Source organism: Cyrtonyx montezumae, unplaced genomic scaffold (genome assembly GCF_038088225.1).
Source record: "Cyrtonyx montezumae isolate F1298 unplaced genomic scaffold, pur_monq_1.0 scaffold_33, whole genome shotgun sequence".
NCBI lineage: Eukaryota > Metazoa > Chordata > Aves > Galliformes > Odontophoridae > Cyrtonyx > Cyrtonyx montezumae.
Window position 1 is genome coordinate 1,325,053 of NW_027072038.1, and position 25,355 is coordinate 1,350,407.

General features: G+C 50.0%; 1 protein-coding gene across 1 annotated transcript; it reads right to left on the reverse strand.

Moving 5' to 3' along the window:
- Positions 1 to 1,225: 1,225 nt before the first annotated feature.
- On the reverse strand, positions 1,226 to 23,565 carry SLC4A5 (solute carrier family 4 member 5). Its single transcript, XM_065745129.1, has 25 exons — positions 23,493 to 23,565; positions 23,171 to 23,362; positions 18,841 to 18,970; positions 16,543 to 16,703; positions 16,248 to 16,403; positions 14,844 to 14,939; positions 14,455 to 14,510; positions 11,779 to 11,936; positions 11,604 to 11,691; positions 11,281 to 11,435; positions 11,005 to 11,148; positions 10,658 to 10,832; positions 9,947 to 10,080; positions 9,559 to 9,830; positions 6,852 to 6,913; positions 6,362 to 6,562; positions 5,889 to 6,002; positions 5,107 to 5,268; positions 4,211 to 4,389; positions 4,056 to 4,128; positions 3,839 to 3,907; positions 3,116 to 3,289; positions 2,763 to 2,924; positions 2,437 to 2,504; positions 1,226 to 2,097 (listed from the first exon to the last, which is right to left on the reverse strand). Exons 1-25 carry the CDS (start codon positions 23,563 to 23,565, stop codon positions 1,932 to 1,934), a joined length of 3,420 nt encoding a protein of 1,139 aa, XP_065601201.1. The 3' UTR covers positions 1,226 to 1,931.
- Positions 23,566 to 25,355: the final 1,790 nt, after the last annotated feature.

Below are 25,355 nucleotides of genomic sequence, written 5' to 3' on the forward strand. Positions count from 1 at the left end.
GCCTTCAGCAGGATGATGGATCAAGTTGTGTGGTGGATTGTTCTGGGGCAGTGGGGTGAGTCTTGGGCTCCTCAGTCCTGTTCAGCAAGCAATGTGTTCCTGTATTCCTGGAAAGATTGATTCCCACCTTCCTGTGTGCTGGCAAGCTTTGCTGCGGAGCTGGAGCCACCTGTGAGGTCACCTTTAATTTTTCTTCCCTGGAGGGGAGGGTGCTTATACAAATGCTAACCAAGGAGCACCTGGAAAGGGAAGCTAAGGTTCAAATGGCTGAGGCTGCACCAGAAACACAGTAAGAGTTGAGACTAATTTAAGTGAGATTTATTGGATTGTATCACTGGTAAATACAAAATGGCTAAAGTAATGGGGCTGGCAAATCTGTGACACTCCAGTATTTCATATACAAAAAGTATAAACCATGTGTGAGACTTGCAAAATGGATAAAGCTGTGTTCTAGAAGGGTCTGAGCTGAGCCTTCAGCTGTGCCCTATGGAACAGCCACTGGAGTCCATGAAACCTCTGTAGGGCTGCTGTGCAGTAGAGCTGATGTACTGGATAAGACAAATTAACCTTTGTGGAGTGATTACAAGCAGAAACCTACCTGTGCCATGCTTCAGCTACCACGCATGAGATTGGTACAAAACACTATAAAATAGACACAATGCATCCAAGCTGAGATAGCTCTTAATGTTAACATCAAGCTAAAATGGTGACCAGAGTAAGACTGTCTTATTAATCTCACCATGGTTCTGTAGGTGTTCTCAAACCAGAAAAAAAAAACCAACAAAAAAAAACCTGCTATAAACATGAAACTGCATTCAAGTCCTTCTGTTTGACTTGACTATTTACAAAGACTTGGGTTGTCCCAGATTGAGGTTCAGACCAGGTGCAATATTTAGCCAGTGTCCCAGGAACTCCCGGCTGGCCAGCACGAGCACAGAGCTCCTATAAATACCAGGTAGGCTGTTTCTGCCTGGGGGGAAGAGGGAGGGCTTTTTGCAGCCTTAAAATAGAGCAAAAAAAAAACCCAGAACAAAACAAAAAAAAACCCCAACCAAACAAAAAAAGAGCCAGAAAGCCCAAGATCACCAAACCATCCTGGAGTTTTTCCCTGCTAGGAAAGCAACTGTGTGTGGGGATGTTTAGCTGGGGGTGTTTGCTGTTTAACCTTGTGTACAGAGTGGGTGGAGGTGCAAACTCCCTTGTCCTGGGGCTGGGCGCAGTGGGGCAAAAAGAAGGTGCAGGAAGGGCCTGACATGCCAGGTCCTGCCTGGGTGTGGGGATAGGGCTCCTGCCCCTTTACTGGCTGGGTTTTTGGCCAGTGCTGCAAAGCACAGCTTTCCCATGGCTATGACATGGGGACAGGCGTGGGTGAGCTCAGCTCTACTGCCCAATTCCTCACAGAAACCATTTCCAGTTCCCTGCAGCAGCAGATCACACGCTGTTCCTTGCTGCTGCTCCCAGGCACTCAACCTTTCTCAGGCACTCCAACTCCTGAGCTTTCCCTCCTGCCAGTCCCCAGTCTCCAGTGCATCCTCATCCCCTGCTATACCTCTGTGCCGAGCCCCCCCAGCACAGGAGAACCCTCCCACTGCAGCAGAAAGCCGTGATGGGATGGCTGGGACTCCAGCACCATCTCCAGTTGCCTTCGGCTTCTCCAGCCCAGCAGTGATTTGGAGACCAAAAGTGCCCATTTCCACATTTTGAGCCCCATTCTGACACCAGTGATGATGCCTTTGCCCAACAGAAAGGGAGGAATGCACATCTAGCTCATTAGGCTAAGGACTATGGGAGCAGCAGCCTCTGGGGCCAGCACTTTCCTCAGTCTCACATAGAAAAATATGTCCAATTTGCTTTATATATATATATATATATGAATATATAAATATCTATATATATATATATAGATAATTTAGAGGAAGCACTGCAGGGAACTATAGTGTAGTCTCACTGCCCATGTCCCGCGGTGGCTTTTCAGTGTCGGTGTCCTCATAGTCTGACTCCATCTCTATCTTCACCTGGGGCACAGTGCAGATGGGGCTTCGGGAGTAATTAAATGCAGGAGATGATGGGCACGAAATCTTCAGGTGGAGCGTAATGCTGCAGAGGAGGAGGGGGACATGGAGGTGAGCATGGTACCCACCTGCTCCCCAGAACAGCCTGGAATTCCCCCAGGGAAGGGCTCCAGATGCTGCTACTGCTGGGAAAAAATAGTTGAAAAGTCATAAAGGATGCTGTGATAATATACTTTGGCATTTCAGAAATGCCCAAAGATCGATGGGAACGGGTTCGGGGCAGTGGCAAAAGGGATATGCAGTGGGAAGCAGCAGCTGCTGGACTTGGAAATATTTTGTGCCACGGATGGGGGAACCCCGTGGGATGGGGCCATATGGGGGGGGGGGGGGGGGGGTGAGTGTTGGAGCTGCAGGTGCTGCTCACCTGCGATCCATGTCTGAACCGTTCGGGGATGAATCAGAACGCAAAGCTCCGGGAGGAGGACCTCTTTCCTGGGGAGGACACGGACGTGAAACACTTCCTCCCAGGTGAGGAAGAAGCCCTCCCCAGATACCTGCTTCCCCTTTCCCCAGCTGAGCCCAGCAGTGTGCACTTTTGGAATGAGAAGGGGTAGAACTGCACCCATCCACCCTTCTAAACCCAAAGCCCTTCTCCCACAACTGCAGCCCTCGTGGTTTCAGTGGGACCTTTCCCCTCCCCATGGTGCCTTGTGCTGTTCCAACCCCCCCCACCCCCCCTCAGCCACACACCTCCTCATCACTGCTGCTGTCCCCTTTGTTGCCTTTTTTCTTCTTCTTCTTGTCATCTTCCTTCTTCTTCTCCTTCTCGGGGATGATATTGTCAATCCAGGCCAGGTCGTGCTGGGAGAAGACAAAGTCCAGCAGCCGCCGCACCAGGATCAGGGCTAAAATCTGACAGGGAGGGATGGGAAAGTGAGGACCCAGGGGCCACCACTTGCTGAGATTTGCTTCAATCCCAACACCTTGCAGGCAAGGCTGCAATCAGGGCGATGCATGAGGGAAGTCAGAAAGTCAGTGGGCTTTTTTTAACAATAAAACACGTGCAAAAGCCACCAGGGGAACACTGCAGTGCAGAGCCTTACCATGACGGGGAAGATGATGGCAGCTACAGTGGATTTGAGGATCCAGAGCACGGCCAGGCAGACGATCTGCACCAGTGTGAAGAGATGGATGCGGCGCAGCGGAACATGCCGCAGGAAGACGTAGTCGGGCTGGTGCTTGGCGGGCATGAGGAAGAGCTTGCAGCGATCCCAGAACTGTGGTGGGATGAAGGCTGGCGTGAGCCATCAGACCACTGGCCCTCTGCAGGCTCCCAGTTGCCCGGGGAAACCCTCTTCTCATGCCACAGATGGGGCAGCTGGGGCTTTGTGATGCTTCACAGAGGGGTTTGGATATTTGCTTCCCCCCGTGGCTGAGGGCATACAAGTCCCCAGGCCCAAAATCCTCATTTTTAAGGAAGCTGCAGTGAGGAGGGATTTGGCCTCTGCTCCCAAGTAAAGGTGATAGGATGGAGGTGGTAGCCTTAAGTTGTGCTGGGGGAGGTTCAGGTTGGATATGAGGACAAATTTCTTCTCCAAAAGCCTGGTTGGGCACTGGCACAGCTGCCTGGGAGGATGGGGGGGTCACTGTCCCCAGAAGTGCTCCGCAACCGTGGAGATGTGGCACTGAGTGACAGGAGGTCAGTGGGCACGGTGGGACGGGTTGGGGTTGGAGATGGGAATCTTCCAACCGTAATGGATTCCACGGTTCTCTGATTTCTGCTCAAGTGTGGGGCCCTTTCATGGCAGGGGAGGAGGAGGGCTCACCTGGATGCCGTTCAGCGATGCGACGCCCATGTACAGAAAGACGCCATACAGTACTGGCATGGGGATGTACTGGGGACATGGAAAAACACGGCCCTTACCCCAAGGAAGGCAGCAGCTCACTCCTGGGGAGGGGGACAAATGCTGGGAGCCGAACAGGGGGAAAATATCTACCCCAACCATCTGCAGTGCAGGGACGGGGCAACGGGGGATGTTTTACCTTTAGAATCGGGGCTAGGAAGACAGAAATCCCTGTGAGCACGAAGACGATGATGCCTGTCACCCTCTGCTCCCTGGAGTGGGGAGAGAAGGGGGTGAGGCTGTGCCATCAGGTCCCCATAACACTGGGGCAGAGCGTGGCTGAGCCCTCCTCACCTGACCCCCAGGAACTGGGGCTGCTCCCCTGGAGCACTGGTCTCCGTCTCCATCTTCAAGCTGTCGATGTGGGCGATGGAGATAACGGTGGCTGCCACGTACCAGGGCAGCCCCATGAAGGAGCACACTGCCATGAGGATGCCCACCCAGAAGAGGTCCAGGTGGTAGCCTGCTGCTTTCTGCAACACAGTGCCAGGGGTCACGGGGGTAAGAGGGGGGCGGGGAGGAGTGGAGAGGTTCCTCTGTACACCACAGGGCCCAGCAAGGCAGAGATTTCCCCTGGCAGCATCCTGCAGCCCCTAAATTGACCTGCATCACCCCTGGGGAGAGCACCCTTCTTGGAGCCACAGCTCTTTCACATCTTTATCAGTGACACTGACAGTGGGATCGAGTGCACCCTCAGCAAGTTTGAAGATGACAGCAAGCTGAGTGGTGCAGCTGACACAATAAAAGGGAAGAACGGCATCCAGATGGACCTGGTCAGGCTTGAGAAGTTGGCTCACAGGTACCTAATGAGGTTCGATAAGGACAAGTTGTGAGAGGGGAGATTTAGATTAGATGTCAGGGAAATTTTTCACTGAGAGGAGAATGAGGCCATGGCACAGCTGCCCAGAGCAGTGCTGACCCATCTCATGTTGTACAGGGCTGAAGGCAGCCTGATCTGGTGCCTGATTTAGCAGTTGGGAGCCCTGCTCTAGACAGGAGGGTCAGAACCAGATGATCTTTGAAGTCCCTTCTGACCAAAGCCATTCTATGTCCCTACGACCCTGGATGAGGCTCTGAGCACTGATCAAGCTGCTCATTGCAGGAGTGTTGGACCAGAGGACCTTTACGGGTCCCTTCCAACTCCAGTTCCGTGATTCTGTGATCCCATGAGAGGATGTATCCTGACTCACCCGCAGCTTGTGCTCCTTCCTGTTGACGATCACAGCTGTGATCTGCTGGTCCATGAAGATGAGGATGGTGACGAGCAGGGCGGGCAGTGCACTGGCCAGGTATACCCACCATGGGTTCTTCCCAAAGGGAAAGACGAACCACCCTCGGTCCACGCGTGTGGGCTAGAGGGAGAGAGCAGTTTGCATACCACAGCCAAGAAGAATCGTAAGCCTGGAAGTTTTGGCAAGCCCTACATCGCCTCACACCCCATTCCTAATGAGCATTGCTTTATCCCACGTTCATCCACCCCCATAGCCACGTGCTGCAGCCCCAGATATTCCCCAGATGCTCATTTGGACACAGCTGTCCCTGCATGGCCTTCCCATGCCACTGATGGGGAAGAGATGTTTTCAGCAACTCTCCCAGAAAGAGTTGTATTGCTTTTTACCTTAAAGTCAGTAGGCACTTGGAGCTTTGGGGTGTTCAGTCCGAAAAGCACATCCAGCCCCACAAACATTAGTATGGACATAAAGATAGAGAAATCGCTAATGAGCTTACGGAGCTGCCGGAGTGAGAGGTGGGAAGGACAGAGAGAGAGAGGGGGAAAAAAAAGAAAAAGAAGGAAGAAAAAAGTCACAGGATTAGAATATTCCCCCAGAAATGCCAAGCAGTGTTTCAGAAGATGCTCAGACACCGTGTTTTCCCCCCAAAAGGAAGAAGGGGACCACCATGTCCTCCAAAAGCACTGAAAAGCTGAAGGGAATGCAGTGGAGAGGCACAGGGCCCAGCAGTGAGGGCAAACCTTGATGATACTGGGGATGTGCAGCTTCGGGGTGTCCAGGCCAAAACAGGCATCCACACCACAAAACAGCAGGATGGAGAAGACATTGGAAAAGTCAGCAATGAAGGCCCTGACCTGGAGGCAGATGGGAAATGGTGGCAGAAAGGGCGATTAATGGGATGGAGGAATTTTGCTCCTGCATCTGATGCTTCCCCTCGGCGTGTCAGCTCTGCACACAGATTGGCATAACTCAGAAAAAGCAATTTTTTCCCCACTTTGCATCACGTGGTGATGGGGTATCCAGCTTGCAAGAGCCCAACCAGCATCTAAAAAGCTCAGAGAGGATTATTCCCATTGATACCAACACCTCCTTTTCTTGTAAAAGAGAAGTATGGATTTATTTTCTCACCCGGCATGGAGACCAGCAGCTCCCGTTTTTCCTACCTTTGGGAAAGATCAGGGCAAAACCCTGCAGATGTTGGTGCTGTCCTTACCTTGGTGGGGAAGTAGCGGCTGAATTTGAACTTCTTCAGGGTGAGCGTCATGGAGTAGGTCCCAAAGAAGAGGATGAAGGACATGAGGGCCAGGTCAGGCACGAATTTACAGGATTTCCCCACTAAGCTGCCCCCGTACTTGAGACACTCCTTCTTACTCAGCTGAGTCCAATCCAGAGCTGTGAGGTTAATAGCATTGTACTGGGGAGAACCCCCCCCAACAAAAAAAAAAGAGAAGTTAGCGTTAAGCAGCTGTAGTGTGCAAGGAAGGAGTGTTTCCAATGGGAGCTACTCCAACCCCATAACCACGGGAAGACCCCAGAGACACCGTTAATTCATGCAAAAGGTGGGGATTTGTTACTGCCAACCCAAACCATGAGCCCAAATCGTTGCAAAGTGTGCCCCCAAACCTCGACCCGAGGCAGTGGGTGCCACTCCCCTGGCGCAGCTGTCCCATACCTCCCCCCTCAGGGCACACAACCCCGCTTACCAGAGACACGTTAGTGGTGTTTGGTGCTACTGGAACTGAAGCATCGAACAGTGTCATGTTGGCTGCAGGGAAGAAGTTTGTTATTAAGGTTCTTGGCTAATAGAGAGGTTCCTGCATTAAAAATCGACCAGGCTTCATGCAGAGAAGCATGGCTCAGCCTGGACCAGGGGGTGTAAAAGCAAATGTGGGGCCAAGCACATCCCCTGAAGCCCTGTGCTGCAGTCAGCACCCAAGGGCTGACCAAGGCTTGGGGAGCACACCCTGTTTCTAACCCCCCAGTAACTTCTCCCTGATTAATCCCACGCACTCCCACTGGAGCCACCTGAGTTGGAGATGCAGTCCAAAGGATGGAAGGGGCAGGGGGGGGAAAGAAAGACCAAAAAAGCAGCCTGTCCATTTTGGAGAGGTTGCACCAACGCCCAATTTGTTGGTGTAGTTTGGCTTTAGTGTTATTTTATATATACATTCCCTTCCCTTTTTCAGAGGGGCATTTTTGTGGCTCACTGCAAAGCAATCAGTAAAAGGCAACCTGCTGGGTTCTCCTCTCTAACCCCGGCACCTTCTCCTCCAGCACAAAGAGAGGTTCTGCTCTTCGGGCGATGCAGCTCTGCGGTGTTGGGAGCACCTTGCTCCTCGTGCTGCCCTACACGGGGTCTGCAACCACTCTCCCCCCACCCCCAGTCCCTTGGGTCCATCCTCTTCGTGTGGTCAGTGGGAGTTCGGGTGCTCCACCTTGCCACCACATTCCCCGGTGCAGAGAATTAATGAAGGAGAAGCAATTGTTGGGTTAGAAGCAGAGAGACACCGGGGGCTGCTGGCACCGGGCTCCAGGAAGCAGTGCTGGCAAACACAGCCCTCTTTACAGCATTAAAAGAATTTTTTTGTTTGTTTTAGTTATTATTATTACTATTTTCCTCCAGAAGCTTTGGCCTTTCCAGAAATCAGATTTTTTTTCTTTCTTTTCGTGTCTACAACCCAAGGAGTTGGGCAGCATTGGCAGTATCTTACAAGGGAACCTGTAAAGGCTCCACGTAAACCCTTCTATTGGAGCAGAGAGAAAAGTAAAATGGAAAAAAAATAACAACAAAAGCCCCATGGGGGTACGAGTATCAAATATTAAAACAGCTTTAATATTTAGAAGGTGATACTCACTTGAGATTGAAATCAGCCCAAATTGATGTGTGCAGCAGAGACAAATATGGTACAAATCAGTTATAATAATCAAAAATCAGAACTATTAAAAAAAAAAGAAAAAAAAGAGGGGTATGTAGGGGAGAATAAACACAACTTGTCAATATCTAGAGGAATGGAAAATCCAGTCATACATCACTGCTTTGGTGCCCAGGGCAGCAAAGGTGAGGAAGAAGGGCAGCACTGCCCAGAGGTTGGAGGTTTGGGGTGGTGTAAATGGCTCTTGGTGCCATTAGTGGGGCTTGCTCTGGGCAGAGGCCGGGGCGGGGGCTCTGGAAGGGAGAGACCTCTCTGAGGTTGGGATGTTTCAGCCCTAGGCTAAGCCAGCCAACACTGGGAGAATTTGGGTTCCAAAAGGACAGTGCTGCTGCTGGGAGCATCCATCCAAATCCTGACGTGATCGGGTTGCTCAGCACACAGTGAGTAAATGGGAATTGAGTAATAATAATAATAAAAATAATATAATAACAATTAAAAAAAAAAAACAACCATAAAACCAAATCAAACAAGTGACTGAGTGGCTATTTCCATCATGGCATGGTCAAATCTCACCTAGAAGGGATGGATGCATCGGGGCATGTTGTATGGCAGGTGTTGGATACTTTTATTTCTTTGCTGTCACACCTCTTTTTCTCCTGCATGTGCAGCTAATGCTCCCCACAGATCGTTTGCTTTTCTACTTGTTAAGTAAATTTTGCCCATTTGAGATAAGGTGGCCACTGGCATCAGCCCCAAATCAAAACCATCACACCAGGAGGCTCTGAGCTGCACGATGTGGATCAGGGATCATCACACATCTATCCAGGAGCAAATAGAGGTATTGGTGGCAAAAAAACAGCATTTTAGGGCAAGTCTGAATTATAGTCCTCTTCACCATCAGAGAAAGCTGTCTCTGGAAAATGTCTTCACTTTGCTTCCCCCAAAGCTCAGCTCGCTTTAATGAGGAATTGCAGCTTCTTCCTCTTAGTAGAGATTGGATCAAAACCAGAGGAGCTGTCAAAAGAGCACCTGCTCAGAGCCTTGCGGCCTCTCCTTTTTGAAAAAGAATAAGAAAAAGAGGAAAACAAACAAAATAAACAGTCCAAGAGTTTTTCCAGACCCAACTGGGATATCCTGGGCCATCCCAGAAACAGGAGAGGACAAAATCCTTCCAGCAGGTTTTCTGGAGGATAAGTTTCCATTAGCAACAGCGTGGAATTAACGATCCAAGAAAAACATATCTTTCTTTCCATCTTCCCTTTTTATCCATTCAGGTCCAGCTGCTCCAGGCTCTTCAGTGATGTTCATTGCAACCCAACAAGCACTGACACATGGGATGAGGCTCTATTTCCATCACCTTGCCCAAAATCACCCCCAGTGGAGGAGGATGAGATCTCTCTGCCCCATGCCCACTGAATAGCACCTTGAATGTCTTTGGTTGATGATCCAGTTGGACTCTACCTGCAGCAGGACCCCCTGCAAATACACTCCTCCCCCTCACCATCCCCATAAAGTGCTGAGAAAGGTTTGTACTCACCTGGGTCGGGAGCAATGCACTCGCACTTGTACATGGTCACATAGTCCGGCTTGAAGTCCGAATTGATGGGGTAGTACTTAAAGGCCCCTATCATCTTCTTGATGGCATCATAGATGAAGATGAAGCTGATGAGGGTGGAGAAGCCTTCCTCTGTGAAGCGAGTGATGTACTTTATAATGAAGCTGGCATCAGTGGCCACCAGGATAAGGCACTGTAGAGCAGAGTGCAAGCCGATCCAGAGGCGAAACTCCATGTAGTCGATGCCATTACCTCTGAAAGCAGGCAAAAAAATGAGAGTGGCCCAGGAACAGGCAATGGGCTGGGGAGGGTCAGCCCCCATCCTGGTAACAAAGAGATCCCAATCCCTCTGGGATCACCCAGGACCTACTTGCTGAAGTCAAAGAGCAGCTTCTCAAAGATGAGGATGGGGCCAGTGCTGCTGAGGATGATGAGTGGCTGCCCAGCGAAGAGGCAAAACATGGAACCTGCCATTGCTGTGCCAAGGAAGCTCTCCATGACACCCTGGGAACAGATTAAACCCAGGGTTATGGTGGTGCTGTGCCAGGTTACATCCCCATGGATACCCCAGCTAGTGATGGGAATTAAGGACTCCTATTCGGAGTCATATAGGGTGGCTTGGGATCACATTCTCTTGCTCTTGGTATTGTTGTGGATACAGGTTTTCCCATCTTCCAAGTATATGAGGACAGCCTCCCTTGGGGTGGTTTAGGTTAGGTATCAGGAAGAACATATTTATCAAAAAGTTTGTTAAGCACTGGAATAGGTTTCTTGGGGAGGTGGTTGAGCCACCCTCCCTGAATGTGTTTAAAAACCACTTGGATGTGGTGCTCAGGGGCATGATTTAGCGGTGGGTTGCTAGAGTAAGGGTAGTATGGTTAGGTTGTGCTTGGACTTGATGATCTTGAAGGTCTTTTCAAACCTTCTAAGCAATTCTATGATCCCATTCTATGATTGGGGAATGAATTTCCACCCCTAGCCTCAAAGATTGGCATGGCACATGGGGATGACACCCACTCCATCCCATTTCATCCCTGTTCACCACTGCTAAGCCAAGGTGACCCCTGTTGTTGGACTCCACCTGGTAGTTGTCTGTCGCATCCCCAAGCAAACCCCCAAACGTGATGGCGTTGGTGATGCAGCCCAGGTAGATGAACAAGATGGCAGAGATGGACTGGATATGAAAGCCTTCATAGAAGTCACTTGGGAACCAGGGCAGCTTCCTCTTGATATCCAAATAGAGGCCACCACAAAACCTGTGGAGACAAAGCCAAGGCTGAGATCCAAAACGTGTTCAGCACTGCACAAAAGCCTGTGCCCATAAGGAGTTCACCCCTCTATGTCCGTGGAGGCCATGGGGTGAGCAGCAGGAGGTGCTGATGGGTGTTAGCACCCTCTGAGGTTTTTGGGTGGCTGGGTGATGCTCACCTGCCAGTCCATGCGAGCTCTTCCCCAATTTCATGCACTTCAGGCATCTCCCCATCATCACTGCCTCCTCCGCCACTCCCAGCACCTGCCCCACCGGCTGTGCCGTTCATTTGCCCCACTTCATTCAACGAGAAAACTGACTTCCTGTGGGAATCATCATAATTGCAGAGGTTAACACAGGGAGGAGGACAATCAAAGCAGCTCTACTCCTCCAGCATCTCTAAGAGAGATGCGGACAGTCACAGGACTGGGGCCAACACTACGTCTCCCACTCACCTCTTCTCAGCTGAGGGCACTTTTTTGGGTGGCTCAATCCTAATGTTGGGGTCCCACTCGCCAGGTGGCAGGACAATGACTTCATCCAGAAATTCATCTATGCCAGCAATCAGATCTTCTCTATCTCGGGCTTTGTAAGCAACATCACTGAAGAGCTGAGGGTCGAGAGAGCTGTCAGTTTGGGGACAGTGCCCATAAGTCCCTCCCATGATGTTACAGATGTTTAAAGCTTGTTCATTTGAGCAATAGGGTGCAAACTTTATTTTTTTCTCAGCCCTGAGCAAGGAGGGCTCCCAGTAGGACCAGGTTTTGAGTTTACTCACATCATCCACCATGAGGGTTGCGATGGCTCTGCCAATCTCATTGTAGGATTTGGCTTTTCCTGCGGGGCCCAGGAGAATAAAGAGGAATCTGGGAAGGGAGTGGCACCATGTTGGCATCCTCACACTGCCAACTCCTGTGTTGTGAGACCAGTCAGTGCTTCAGAACCAGGCTCACCTGGTGGGGACAGGCACCTCCGTCACTCCTCCCAGCATCGTCGCCTGGAGCAGCCGCACAAATGCTACAAAGGGCTTCTCCAGGAATTCCACTTCTCCCACCAGCACGTTGGAGGCCTCTGCATCCTTGGGGATCTTCTTGATGAACTTGTTTTTCAGCTGTTGAGGAAGATGAGATAGGGAAGGGAATGGTCTCTAAAACCCAACCTGTCCTCCTCTTCTGTACCCTGACTACAAACACTAAAGCTGCGGCAGCAGGTGGGGGCTGCAGGCTGCAACATCTTTCTCTCCAATGCTCCAGGGTCTCCCAGGGGACATGAGGACCATTCTCATGAATAAAACAGGGAGAATTTGTAAAGCCGAATCTGTGAATTTCAACACCATCACTAAGCCCAAGATTAACTTGAAAGCACATGCTCCAGGCTCCCTAATGCAAACATGCAACTCCGTGTTTTGGAAAAGGTGCTTTCCTGCACTGAGTTCTAAGCAAGGAAAGCTCATGGCAATCCCCAGACTGACTGCATCCAACCTAAGCCAAAAATACTGATCCTGGGGGAAGCCTGCAGGCGTCTCTCTAACCCTGCTTGCAGCCCTGTAGCCCCAGGCTCCCAGAAGGCTGAAACACCACTTGGTGCTTTGCACAGGTGGCTTGAGCTCATGTCTTTGTAGCTCATACCCCCACATCCCATCCTCGGAGCAGGAATGAATAACACAAGCAGGAAACCTCCATCATGGATTTATTCCCCGTGTCTCTTCTCCCCTGCAGCTCTTTCATTATTAGCCCAAAATGGTTCAATACAAACCGAGGCAGGGTGTTATTATAATCTATATGCCAGCATGAGGGGAGGCATGTGAGTTGGGCAGCAAGCTCTCCCTTTCTAATCCTTTAAACCCAAATGGAAAAAAAAGAAACAAAAAAAGAAAAAAAAAGAGAAGAAAAATAATAAACCAATTCCTCCAACCCAGCTTGGAATAAGCAAGAGCAGGAGTTAACAGCAACCACTAAGCTTCATGTAACATTGAACAAGTCCCTTTGTAGCAGGCCTACAGAGTGATTATACCCAGCATTCTTGATACTACATGCTTTGCATAGTTGGGAATTAACCCTTTGCATCCCACTGCTAGAGGCTGATATTTGGGGTCCATTATTGGGCAATTTGCTTGCTTTATTTCAGCTCCAGTTTAGGAAGGTGCCCTGGATGACTTCTTCCTGTGTGCTGTCTCCCATGGGTCATGGCATCCCCATCCTGCTGCTCCCTCCTCACACCCAGTGCCTGGGTTTGGTGTGGTGACACACCAAGTGCCACCTGCTGGATGGTAGCAGGCAAGAGAAGCAGACAGAGGGGACACAATCCCTTTTAACACACAACGATGTGTTCCAAAGCCAGCTCCAAAGGGTGAGGCCAAGCTTGGAGATGTTACCATGACATGAAGAGCCCCAGAGCATTATGCTCAGACAACCCTGGAAAACAGGGGTTCCCAACCATTGCATCACACCAGACAAGACCAGCAAGGATGTCCCTGGGGTCAAGGCAATCAAGTGGACTCAATCTGCACAGGTTCAGCCTTGATGCCAGGCTTCCCCAATCAGCAATGCTTCCAGCTTCAGGAGCTGTTCTTCAAATACACCTTTTGCTCCCCACCAGATGCCTCAGATCAAATACCCAAAAAATTGAAAGCAGTAGGAAAACAACAAATGTATTTCCAAAGACCAAATTACAAACTCCATCCTGTAAGCCATATGCTGGCAGGATTGCACAGGAAACACGCTTACAAGACACATGCTTAATTGCTGCACTGCTCTTGGAGACAACATATCTTAAATACAGAATTAAACCTCTCTGGGCTGTAGTCTTATTTGCAGCTCCAAGTATTGATTACTGCAAGCAAGCTGCCTGCACCTAGCAGTGGTGCTGAGCCATGACTTTTAAGATGCATACTCACACGCACCGTCAAGCCCACGTCATTTTCTCATCATTACATTTTGAGGATGCTTTTTCCACCCTTAGGGTGGAGAAGGTTGGAAAAGACCCTTAAGTTCATCATAGAATTATTAAGGACCCTAAGATCCCCAAGCCCAACCCATCCCCACTGCCCACGTCCCTCAGTGCCACGTTCACCCTTTTCTTGAACATCTCCAGGAATGGTGACCCCAACACAACCCTGTGTAACCTGTGCCAGTGCCTGAACACTCTTCCTGAGAATAAACTTTTCTTAATATCCAACCTCATCAAGTCAACCATTCCCTAACTCTGCAGGTCCACTGCTAAACCACATCCACATAACTCCTATGTATCTCCAGGGATGGTGACTTCACTGCCTCCCTGGGCAGCGTGGTCCAACACCCAACCAATCTTTCCATAAAGAAATGCTTGGTAGGTCAGGTTGATGGTAGGACTTGATGAACTTGAAGGTCTTTTTCAACATGAAGGATTATGCGATTCTGTGATTGTTTCTGGGACAGCTTCCCCATGAACGAACAAGGATCAATATGCATATTAGTTTCACTAATTAGTAATTTGTGTGGTTATTGACTGAGTGAAGTGCACAATGCTCACATGGACCTTAACTCTCACGGAGTCTCTCACACATCATGGCGTGTGCGAGCAGGACCACGGCAGCCAGTTGTGTTAGAGTTGCTCCTCACTACATCACACAATAATCTGGGGATTATTACCTGGTCGGTGCTCGGTGTGTCTGAGATATCGTTCATGCTTCGGCTTTGCACGTGGCCTGGAGAAGAGAAAGAGAGAGAAGCAGGGTGAGAAAACCTCCCTGTGCTGTGCAACTGAACCTCAGCCCCACATGGAAGAAGAAAAGGGGTCAGCAGAGCTTCAGTGCATCATTCAGTTCATTATTTAGCATAGTCAGGCTTGCAGTAAGATAAAAGCTCAATAATAGGAGCTTTTCTAACATCTGGCATCCTACGGCTGCACAAGACACATCTCATTCATGACCAAAGAGGGGTGGTGTGAGACAGGACCCTATCTGACATCGCAGCTCATTTTTGTTCCCACCTCCCCCCCCCAGCTTCTTTTCAGCTCCCCACTGCCCACCCCAGCTTACGCAGGCGGCCGTAGCTCGCACTCTGCCGCATCCGCAGGTCCTCCGTGGAGCGGTGGAAGGCAGCACCTGCAGCTGGGCTCCGGACAGGGCTTCGATCTGGGGAGAAGAGAGGACAGAGAACACCATGGGGAAGGGGCAGGAGGCTTATCATCAGCTGCCCAGTGCTGGGGTGGCCTTTACAGCACCGATACACCCACAATTTGCTTTTGCCTCTGCGCTTGTTCTTTTACTCCACCCACAGTAATTATTCCATTAGCAAAAATTAAGAGCTTCCTGCCTTAAGCCTGCAGGGCTGTCTGTGGAGGCTCCGTGCAAAGAGCTGCTCCACACCACGCCTGGTCAGCACTCTTTTTGAGGCCATTGCTGGGATTAGAAGGGCAATTTCTGTTCCTAAAGAAGCAGTGCTTCATTTTGACTCCAAGGCCCATAAGTTCTACATAGGTCACACCAAAAGTAATGCCTCCTATTTATTTCCATGGAAACTGCAATAGATACGAAGAGCACAGTAACACTCCTCGATAGAGCAGATTCCCAGCTACAGACCACGATTTTTCAACAAAGTCACCACCACGAGCTGTCCATTTTCACCAGCAACAAAGAGCTTGCACGCTGTACTTGTAAAGATCTGCACCAGAGGAGGTGACCCACTGTTGCACAGCTGCTATGGCAGCATTGTTGCTAGAAAAATGTTGACCATGCAGTCCATGCAGTCCAATTTTTATTATGTTCACATCCACTGTTTGGTCTCTGTAAATGTTCACAAGCACCAATGAATGTCAATGGGTGCCATTTTTTAACATGGAGGAATTCAGTCCCACTCCTTTTCCACCCTTTGCTTCACTGGGTTCACTTCCATTCCAGATGCCATTCTGTCAGGCTGTCCCTCTGCTGCTATTCATCACATGACAACAAAACATAATGAGATATTGGTGGGAAGGGTCCCACCTCGACTAACATCTTGTCAACATCTGCCTCTGGCATTGTGGACTGCCCAGAGAGCAGCTGAAGCCTGGCAAATCCCGGGCTCCACCAAATGACCTCCATTTAAATCTAAGTAAATAATCTAGTGTGAAAACAAACAAATCCCCTTTTATAAAGGCTCAGAAATAGGCAGGTTCAGTGACGGAGCAGACTGGATTTGTCTGTAGGCTGCTTGCACCTTGGCCAAGTGACCGCCAATGCCACAGTCCACCTCAGCAGACACCTCTTTGGCTTTTGGCTTCCATGACCTGGCAACTCTTAGAGGGTGGCAAATCTTGCGGGGTCTCCCCCTGCCATAAAACAGTTTTGTGCCCCTGATGGTTGGGGTTTTTCCTTCTCTGTCTCAAGATCTGCCTCCCCCAGGGATTGTTAACTGAAGATTTAAGGATGCAACCGGGTGCAGGCGGGATCCCAAGCACTCACTTGTGTTAGAGGACACCGACTTGCCAATGTCAGCCAAGGACCGGTGGATTGGCTTCTTGGTCTGGTGGCGGTGCTTCCTGAGGAGCACGTAGCTAATCTTTTCCCGCAGCTCAGGTTTGAGCAGACCATCCTCTATCTGTTTGTCAATGACATCATCTGAAAGCATCAAACGAGGGAGAGTCACCCCACGCAAAACCTTCTCCCCATTCCCAGAAAGCTCAGCTCTTAACGGACCAATTTAATGGCTTTCAAGTGCCACCCTCGCTTCCTTTGATGGATACCTGCAGACTCATACCTATGATCTGAGGCAAAGAGTAGCCATCGAGGTCCAGGAGCACTGTTCCTGTCTGCAGACATGTCCGCAGCTCAAACAGGCTGTGCAAGGACAGCGTGGACACATGGGGCTTGCTCCACCTTTCCCCGCCTTCCTCCACTTTTTCTTCAAACTTTATCCACCTGAAACGAGAGTGGCAGAGGTGGGAATGGCCCAGAGGGGAGCTGTTGTACAAGGGGAAGAAGTGAACTGCATTTCTTCAAGCATTTTACAAGCCTGAGTTAACTCGTTGACTCCTCCTGCAAAGGGTTTGCTCACTGCTCAGGGTGAGAATGGAGAAACGAAGCGACCTCATTGTCATCACTTGTGTGGTTGCAGAGTGGAGCAAAACCCCTTGTGTCTCCACCACCCAGCCCTGCAGGTTTAACACTCCTGGTACAGATGTGGGAGGTCTCTGCACCTGCACACAGAGCAGCAGAACTTCATCTCCATACACACAGGGGTGCAAAAACCCACAGCACTGCGAAGGTCTTTTTCACATCTTAGCAGTGCTCAAATTTCAGCTTGGGAAATCTATTCCTGAGGTGGGAGAGGAGAGGGCATGCAAGCTCCCATCTCTTGGAAACAAACCCTTCTGCCTCCATTCCTTAATTTCACAAGCCAAAGAGTTCAAAGCAAATCTGGGAGTGGTGGCTGATTTCTTCTAGCTCCCTGGGAACGGGGTGCTCGGTGAGATGTCAATTTGGGGAAGAAAGCTGCCCTTTATTAATTTTTTTATTTTCATTTTTTATAAAGGAGGTTTGCAATCTCCATGGATTAATCTTGGCAGGGCTTAACCTTGCAACTTTTAACTGGTACAACGTGGATTTGGATTCCTGCCGCTGCAGAGGGCGCAGATGGGAAGGATGCAGGAGGAGAAGGGCTCCTGGGAACCTCTGATGGATCACAAAGAGCCTGGGACTGCACGACTGCAGGAGGTGCTTTCAAGTGCTGCTGGAAAGGGAAAATGCAAGGAGTCCCTACTGAAAAAGAAAAGCCACAAAACCTCCTGGGAGTGCCAGGAACGACATACGCAGGGAGCAGAAATCCAGACCATTCTGAAATACAAAGCTTGTCCTTAGGGCCAGCACTGTATTCATGGCTTCAAAGCTCCTCACCTGATTTCTTTGCAGAACACCCTTCTCCAGCCTTCCAAACAACACTGCTTTTATTGGGAGGAAGTTCCAGCTTCTCCCTGGCCCAGCCATAGCACCACTAAGACACGTTGCTCACCCAAAGCCGATTAGGTTGGTTTTCCTTTCTCTTTTGCCCTGTTTTCCCGTTGAAAGTGGGTTAGCATGCACGAGGGGTGGCACTGAGAGCTGCTCTGGATGGTGTCGGGACCTGAGGCACGTCTCCTCTGCCCCGGGAGCAGCACCCCGTGGTGCCTTTGCAAAAAGCTCCAGCAAAACCCCTGCCTGCTGCGCTCATTCCTTTATTTTTCCTCTCAGGGACTAAATCCCACCGCAAGGTTTAACCACAGGTAGCACTGCTGCGCCAAGGAGCTGCTCTCCTGTGGCTCAAGAGGTTGAACTGCTCCTCAGTGGAGAGAAGGAATCTGGGTATTGAGAACTCCATTCTCATGGGAGGAATTTGGAAACCTCCATGCCAAGCCCTCCCTGGTGAAAAGCCAAACGCTTTGGGGTTTTTTGCACGCTGAGCTTTTTTGGGGAGCAGACTAAAGCGTATATGTAACACAGCTCCGCCAAATGGAAAGGAAAAAATATATATTATCAACAGCATTCCTGAAATGCTGCTTCTAGAGCAGGGCTGGCAACCCAGAAAAAAGGGGATTTGCAGGGCTATTTTGGAGACTAGCTTCAAAAAAATTGGAAAAAAAAATGGTTTTGAGCAAAACATTGACTGTACCAACACCAGTTACTGAGAAGTGGGGAAAATCTAAGTAAACCTGTCCCAAATTCCCTGTGATATGTGTTTCTGGAGGAAAGGATGAGTGGAGGAGGTGGAGCAGGTAGGAGGGGAATATATAGGAGTAACTAGGAATGGGAAAAGCCCTGGCTGCGGGACTCATACAGCCTGGGGAGATGTGGGAAAGATGGGAATTCTTCCCTCCCTCTACATCCTCAGCAATGACCCACAGAACACTGTTCTCTGCATTTCCCTAGACTGGGCATGACCAAAAGCCAAAAGGATTGAACTTAACCTCATCGAAACAATGCTTGTCCACTGACCCATTTCACAGGGCAACATTTCCAGCTAGGAATAGATGGGGCTGGCTCTTGCTGATGCATTTCTGACCTGAAGGGTGGCTTGCCTCACCTGGCTGACTCTTTCCACTCCATCTCATCCCCGTCGTGCTGCAGTGTGTCCATCTCTGTGAAGAGTGTGGGGTTGGGAGGCTCATCATCATCACCCAGAATGTAGCGGAGACGTTCAGCAGCTGGTGACACTGATGGAGGGGGAAAAAATTGAGTTGTGCTGAGATGACAACAAGCCAACCCCTTGCAGGAAGAGCCTAGCAAGAAAGGGGGATTTACTTGTTGTGTTATTTAGGACTCCTGGCTTTAAAATATTGAAAAGAGCAAAACATTGAAGGTGTCAACAACCAGTTATGGAGTGTGGAATCTCTAAATATACCCGTCCCAAAATCTCTGTGCAAAGAAAGAATTGATTGGAAAGGATGACTAAGATCATCCAAGTCCAACCATCAATCCATCCCTACCGTGCTCACTAAAGGGATGCTGGAGGAAAGGGCGAACAGAGGGGGCACAGCAGCCAGATGGGTAACATACACCTATATATACATACGCGCACACCTATATATTAGCTGGTGGGCATGGTGCAGGTTGTGAATTGCAGAACACAACCAGTCCTACCTGCAATGCAATCAAATTCTCAGCCCAGGAGCATTCTGCACCCCATTTCCATGGGACCCTCTGCATTCCTCCCATCCGTGGAGTTTGCCAGGTCAGGGCTGTCTGCCATCAGCAACCAAACCTCCATCCACGTTGTTACGCTCTGGCATTGCATATCAGGATGCATGAGTGCTCTGTGCATGCTTTCCCTTCAGCTCCTCACACCCCTTTCAAAAGGAATGATCCAAATTTACCATTTCTGCTGGAAAATCCACCTCTTTTGCCACAAACTGCAGGCTGGGTTGGGAAGAACACCCCGTACCTCCTGTTTCCCTCTGTTTGGGCAGCAGAGCTGTGGCACATCACCCAGTCACCAATCTCTGCAGCTCAGCCCATGCTCAATCAGGACAGGAAAAAAGCTTTGTGCCTTTGAGGTGCTCAACCCAAACGGACACAGGGTGGCTTGGGCCACTCCTCTCCCCATATCTGCCCAGTTATTTGAATAAGAGGATAATCAGCCCTACGCCAGGCTCTGTGGAAATGGTGTATTTTTAATAAAATCTTGGGTCTTAGCCCTCACCTAATATGGCAGGAGTTAATCCAGCAATGAAAATGTCTTTGTTAGCAGAATCCTCCTGTTCCCAAACTCAGGAATAAGAAAGTCGGGTAATGCAGTACATGGCTCATTAATTTGCCACGCGTGAGCAGAGGACAAGCTTGTCCCACCACCAGATCAGCTGAAGGCCGACTTGTGGCCACTGGGAAAGAATAGGATGTCCCCTGCACTCCAGCTGAGCCTGCTTAACTGCTTAAGCACTTTAAGCCACACCACCAGAGCTAAAGCCCCGTTGTCAAGTCCTCCTTGCACTTCCATAATGTTAATTATTAAGGTTCTTAATATTCCTGCTAATTTTAGAGCTGGGTGACACGCCCGGATGGCTACAGGGTATTTGTCCTTGTAGAGTTATGGAATCATTATGGTTGGAAGAGACCTCTAGGATCCCCAAGTCCAACCCCAACCCATCCCACCATGCCCACTGACCATGGGGCCATATCTGCATGATTCTGGAATACCTCCAGGGATGGTGACCCCACCACCTCCCTGGGCAGCTGTGCCAGTGCATCACTGCTCTTCCTGAGAATGTTTCCCTAATATCCAACCTGAACCTGCCCTGGTGAAGCATAAGGCCATCACTTCCCATCACTGTTACTGGGAGCAGAGGCCAACCCACCTCACCACCACCTCCTTTCAGGGTGATGTAGGGTGCCATGAGGAGGCTCAGGGGTGACATTTTCTCCAGACTGAGCAGTCCCAGTTCTCTCAGCTGCTCCCCATAAGACTTGTGTTCAGACTCACCACAAACCTTAAATGCTGCTGTGAGCTGCACTGCAGCAAAGCGAGGTGCTGGGAATGCCCTTGCCAGGTGGCATCTCCAGATGCATTACAGAAAGGGGATTTTCAGTTTTCTAGGGATGGGTCAGCACAGGGTGTATCTCCATCCCCTGAAGGCAGCTTTGTGATTGCTGCTCCCAGCATCTGCAGATGAACACCACGTGTTCCTCACTGACAGGCAGATCAGCATGCATGGAGCTGCCAAAACTCCCAGAAACCACCGATCCAAACAAAGAGCTGATTGCTGAAGCCTTGGGGCTTCACTGTGCCACGAACCCTTGTGATTTGTTCACCTGGAGGACCCACCTGAGCCAGCACTGGGCTGCAGATTTTTGCTCCTTCTGCAAACATGATCCAGCCACAAAATTAATTGTGGAAATCACCAGATATTTGCTTGGGAGGATATGCTGAAAGTGGCATCTTTTCAGAGGATAGATGCCATTTGCATCTATCCCATCTTGCTGCTCATCTCTCCCAGTTTGCTACTGGTCTGTGTAGCAACAACTTCTGAGGATGCTGCATGCTGGAGGACGTGGTTTGCATCTGGGAAATGCAAAACTGCTGCAGCGTCACCTGGAACCAGCACCGACTTCTCCCAGGATATCATTGAAACAAGATATCATGCACACAGTAGATCTGTACCTCCCTCAGTCAACTTTCATGGTGGTAAGATGCTCACAGCTTCTCTGTTCTGACTTACACCAGCAAATCTCTTTTAATTCAAGCTGCAGTGGATCCAAATCAAGCCCTCAGATGTGGGACTAGCTCAGCACACACACTGATGATACAGGATAATGACAGACACCAAAGAACTGAGGTTTCTGTGGGTCATTGCACAGGACAGACCAGTTGCACCGATTTGTGCCTGCACAGAGCCCCTCCACTTTGAATTCAGCAGTGGAACCTCAGCCAAGCGTGCCTATCCAAACCAAAACCCCACTCTGCCTCTGGGGCTCCTTGAGAGGTACAGTAAAGATAAACTGACATCGTGTTGCTGCTGATGGATTGCAACTGGCAGAGGTACTCTGTGACCCTGCGTGCAGCTCCCTTTGCAAACTCCGAGCTGTCACACACTGACCACACTGCCACTCCACAACAGCCTTTTCCCTGAGTTTCATGAATCTTTCCCCCAACACCTCCAAAATATAATACCAGAACAGGGTGCACATCCCACGGGACTCATTCATTTCAAGAAATCAGATGCCCCCAGGTCTGGAAGCATTTATCCTTCCAAACACTGTCCGTGCTGCTTCCCTGAGCTGGGACAGGTCCCCTCTGCTCCATTCTGAGGTTCCCCCGGGCTCATCCCAGCTATTGGTGTCCCCAGCACTTGTGCCAGCCCCATGCTGACCCCAGGAGAAGCAAAGCCCAAAGCAATGAAGGCTTTCCTCCCCTCCCTCTCCCTCCGCTGTGACCGTAAAGGAGGAATAGCACGCGGTGCCGGCTCCTACCTGGAACTGTGTCCTTTTTTTCCCCCATTTCTTCCCGACGAAACAAACCTTCCCTGCGTGGCACAAAACCCCCCAAACTTCCTCCTTTATCCACTCAAGCCTGTTAAACTCCCAGGCTTAGGGAGCAGATTATAGAGAATATAAAGCACTTCCCTCTCCCTTCAGCTCTCATGACGGGAAGTTACCAAATCAAGCGAGATGCGTTCAGGAGAGGTGAGCACTTGGGAGCATGTGTGGCAGCAGGACCAGGAGAGGGAGGGGAGAGATGAAGGGCAGGAGAACAAAACCAGGGACGGGTCTGGGGTTGTTTTGGGGGAGGTGGCTTTCTTTCCCTCCACTTACAGCGAAGTGGGAAAACCACCTGCAGCGTTTCCTCTGAGGTCAGGGAAGAGATTTTCTAGGGGAGAGCTTTTCCCTCTGTGGGGAAAGCCACAGCTGAGATCCTGCCTGCACTGCATGGCAGCAGCACAGTTGGTTTGACATAAAACCAAACACAAATTTCTGTGGAATGGTGGAAACATTAAACAAAAAAGTAAAAGATCAATGAATACTTCACAGTGCAAAAATGTTAATCTTTGATAAGGAGAATTATGGAGGCTGGGTAAGGTCCTGAGTGACAGCCTAATGGGAACAAGGTTAGGGTTGGAAGTGGAGGAAGGGGTTGAGTTGGGGATGGAAAGCAGGAGGAGGTTGGATGCTTGCACCCTAAGGACTTCACTGTACCACTCCATGCAACCTCCCAAGGGCAAGGAGAATCTCTTTTTAGACTACCCATCACACAAGCAGCCCCAAATATTGCTTCACGCCTGGCGCACAGCTCTCAGACATCGGGGAAAAATCAGTGCCGAACTCAGAAGTCAGGCAGGAAACGCAGCAGGTCGATTTAGCCCCGATTTACATCGCACCGCTAAACCTCTCCCGCTTTCTCAGGAAGCCGGAGGGTGACTCACTGGTCCTGCTGGCGTTGTCATTGCCACTCTCGTAGCATCCCTGGCCGCCGTCGTCGGTGTCGGAGCGCTCCTGCCGCTCGTAGTGCCGCTCGCTCTCGCTGGTCCTGTCCCGGCTGGAGGCAGATCGCCGCCGGCGCCGCTTCCTCCGGTATCCCCGGGGCACTGGCACCCCGATGTAGATGGAGTGGTAATCTGAGGCAGAAAGAGAGGGATCGGAGAGCAGGTCTGAGCGTTTATAGCTTGTAAAGCCTTCCTCCTACCAGGCTCGCGACACCCACAGCTCAGATCGCTGGGAGCTCTGGGGATGCTCACTGTCACTCACCTTCTTCATCATCGTATCTCCTCCTTGAGCTGCTGAGGCCCCGCTCGCTCAGCCCATCCTCATCCTCCAGCATGGTCCTGCCACGTGGTGAGAGCTGAACAAGGACAGAGAGAGAAGCAGTGACAATGGCTGAGGAGCAGCCCCTTTGCTACTTGCCAGGTAACCCCTGCTATGGGAAGCTCTTGCATGTGGCCAAAAGCACAGGGACCTTCCTGGAGGGCTGAGGGCACACTGTGGTCTGCTACTTTCCACTCTATGCTGGCTCTCCCCCGAGAGCAGCAAGCTCAGCCCTGCCTCACTGCACCATCACTGCCCCATCACTGCCCCTCTGCTGTCCCTACAGCTCAGAAATACGTGGTACCTGGATGACATCTCCATCTTTCCCTCCTGCTGCTGGCAGGAAGGTCTAAGTGATTACTAGGATTTCCTGGTACGATGTTGGAGGCCTGCTTGACCAAAAAGGGCTGTTGTTGTGGGGCTGGTTGGGGAGTAAACATCCATTTAATTTCTGGGGGGACATGCACAATTAAAAGGGGTGGTGTTGAAGCAGAGATTGTCTTTTCCCTTCTCCTAAGCACAACCTCATTTTCTGCTGCACATATGCCTCCTCTACCATATATCTTCCTACAGACCTATGGTTTTATATGCCATGCAAGATTATCTGGATTTTGCCACAGACACTAATTAATCTCCTAATTATCTGACCTCTAGTGATTGTCTTTCACACTTGACTTGGACAGGGGAATGGTTACTACTAGTGGCAGCCCAGTCGATGCCTCCCAAAGTCACTTTGAGAGCAGCTCTCTCTGCATCCCCCGCTCTGACTGCCTGCATCCATGGCAGTATACTGCTATTCATCTCCTGCAGGGAAGCAAAATCCCAATTCAACCCCAAAAAGGTTTAAAATAAAAAGCAAAGAAGCTGTGCATGCAAGCAGCTGGAAGGATCCACCACTGGCCAGGTCAACTCTGCTTGATCTTCTGAATTATTAACTCATTTTTTCCCAAAGTAGAGACCACCTCGTGACTAGTAGAGGCTCCAGCCTTAGCTGCTTGCTGCCTGAAGACATCTTGATCTAACAGATTTGGGGTTTTTGACCACATTAGTCCAACTGTACTTTCCTAGGTATAGGAATCAATCCTAAACACCTCTGGGTAGATGACCATGCCCCAAACGTGGCTGTCTTGGAGGATAACACGTATCAGCTGTAAGCCTTGGCTTCCTGCAAATAACATCATGGGCTAAATTTGGGGATTCAGGAAGCTGAAGCTGGCAAGAGAAAGAGCATTACACTTACCCAGCTGGGTATAAATAATTTTGCTTTAAAATTGACCAAGTGCCTTTCAGCAGATGAAGTACCATAAACCCCCACGGGAGATTTCCCCAAGGGCAGCAGTGTTGGGTGTGGATGGGAACACACAGCTCTCCTGCTGGGTTTACATTGGTAAGAAATATGAATTACTATTATTTCTTTTTCTATAACCTATCTTGGCCAGCAAGAGCTCTACTACAGCTCTGTTTGGCAGAAAAAAATAATTCACTTCCCCAAGAAAAACACACTTTGCTATATCTGCTGATAAATGGAAGGTCCTGGCTGATTACAGCTGATGTATCCAAGCTGTGCCTCAGGATGTTTTCCATCTCAATTTTTACATAGGCAGTTTAATTTCCCCCCTAAGTCTTTGCATATAAACACAAGCATGACACAGACTAGAAATGTAGGAAAACATGACTTGAAGTGCTGTAGAGGTAAAAAGAGAGGAAAAAAAAGTGCTACCGTTTTTCCATTTAAAACGCACTACCCCCACTGGTTTTCAATTCCAAAAAAAGCAAATGTTAACGTCAACAAACTCACCTCTGGCC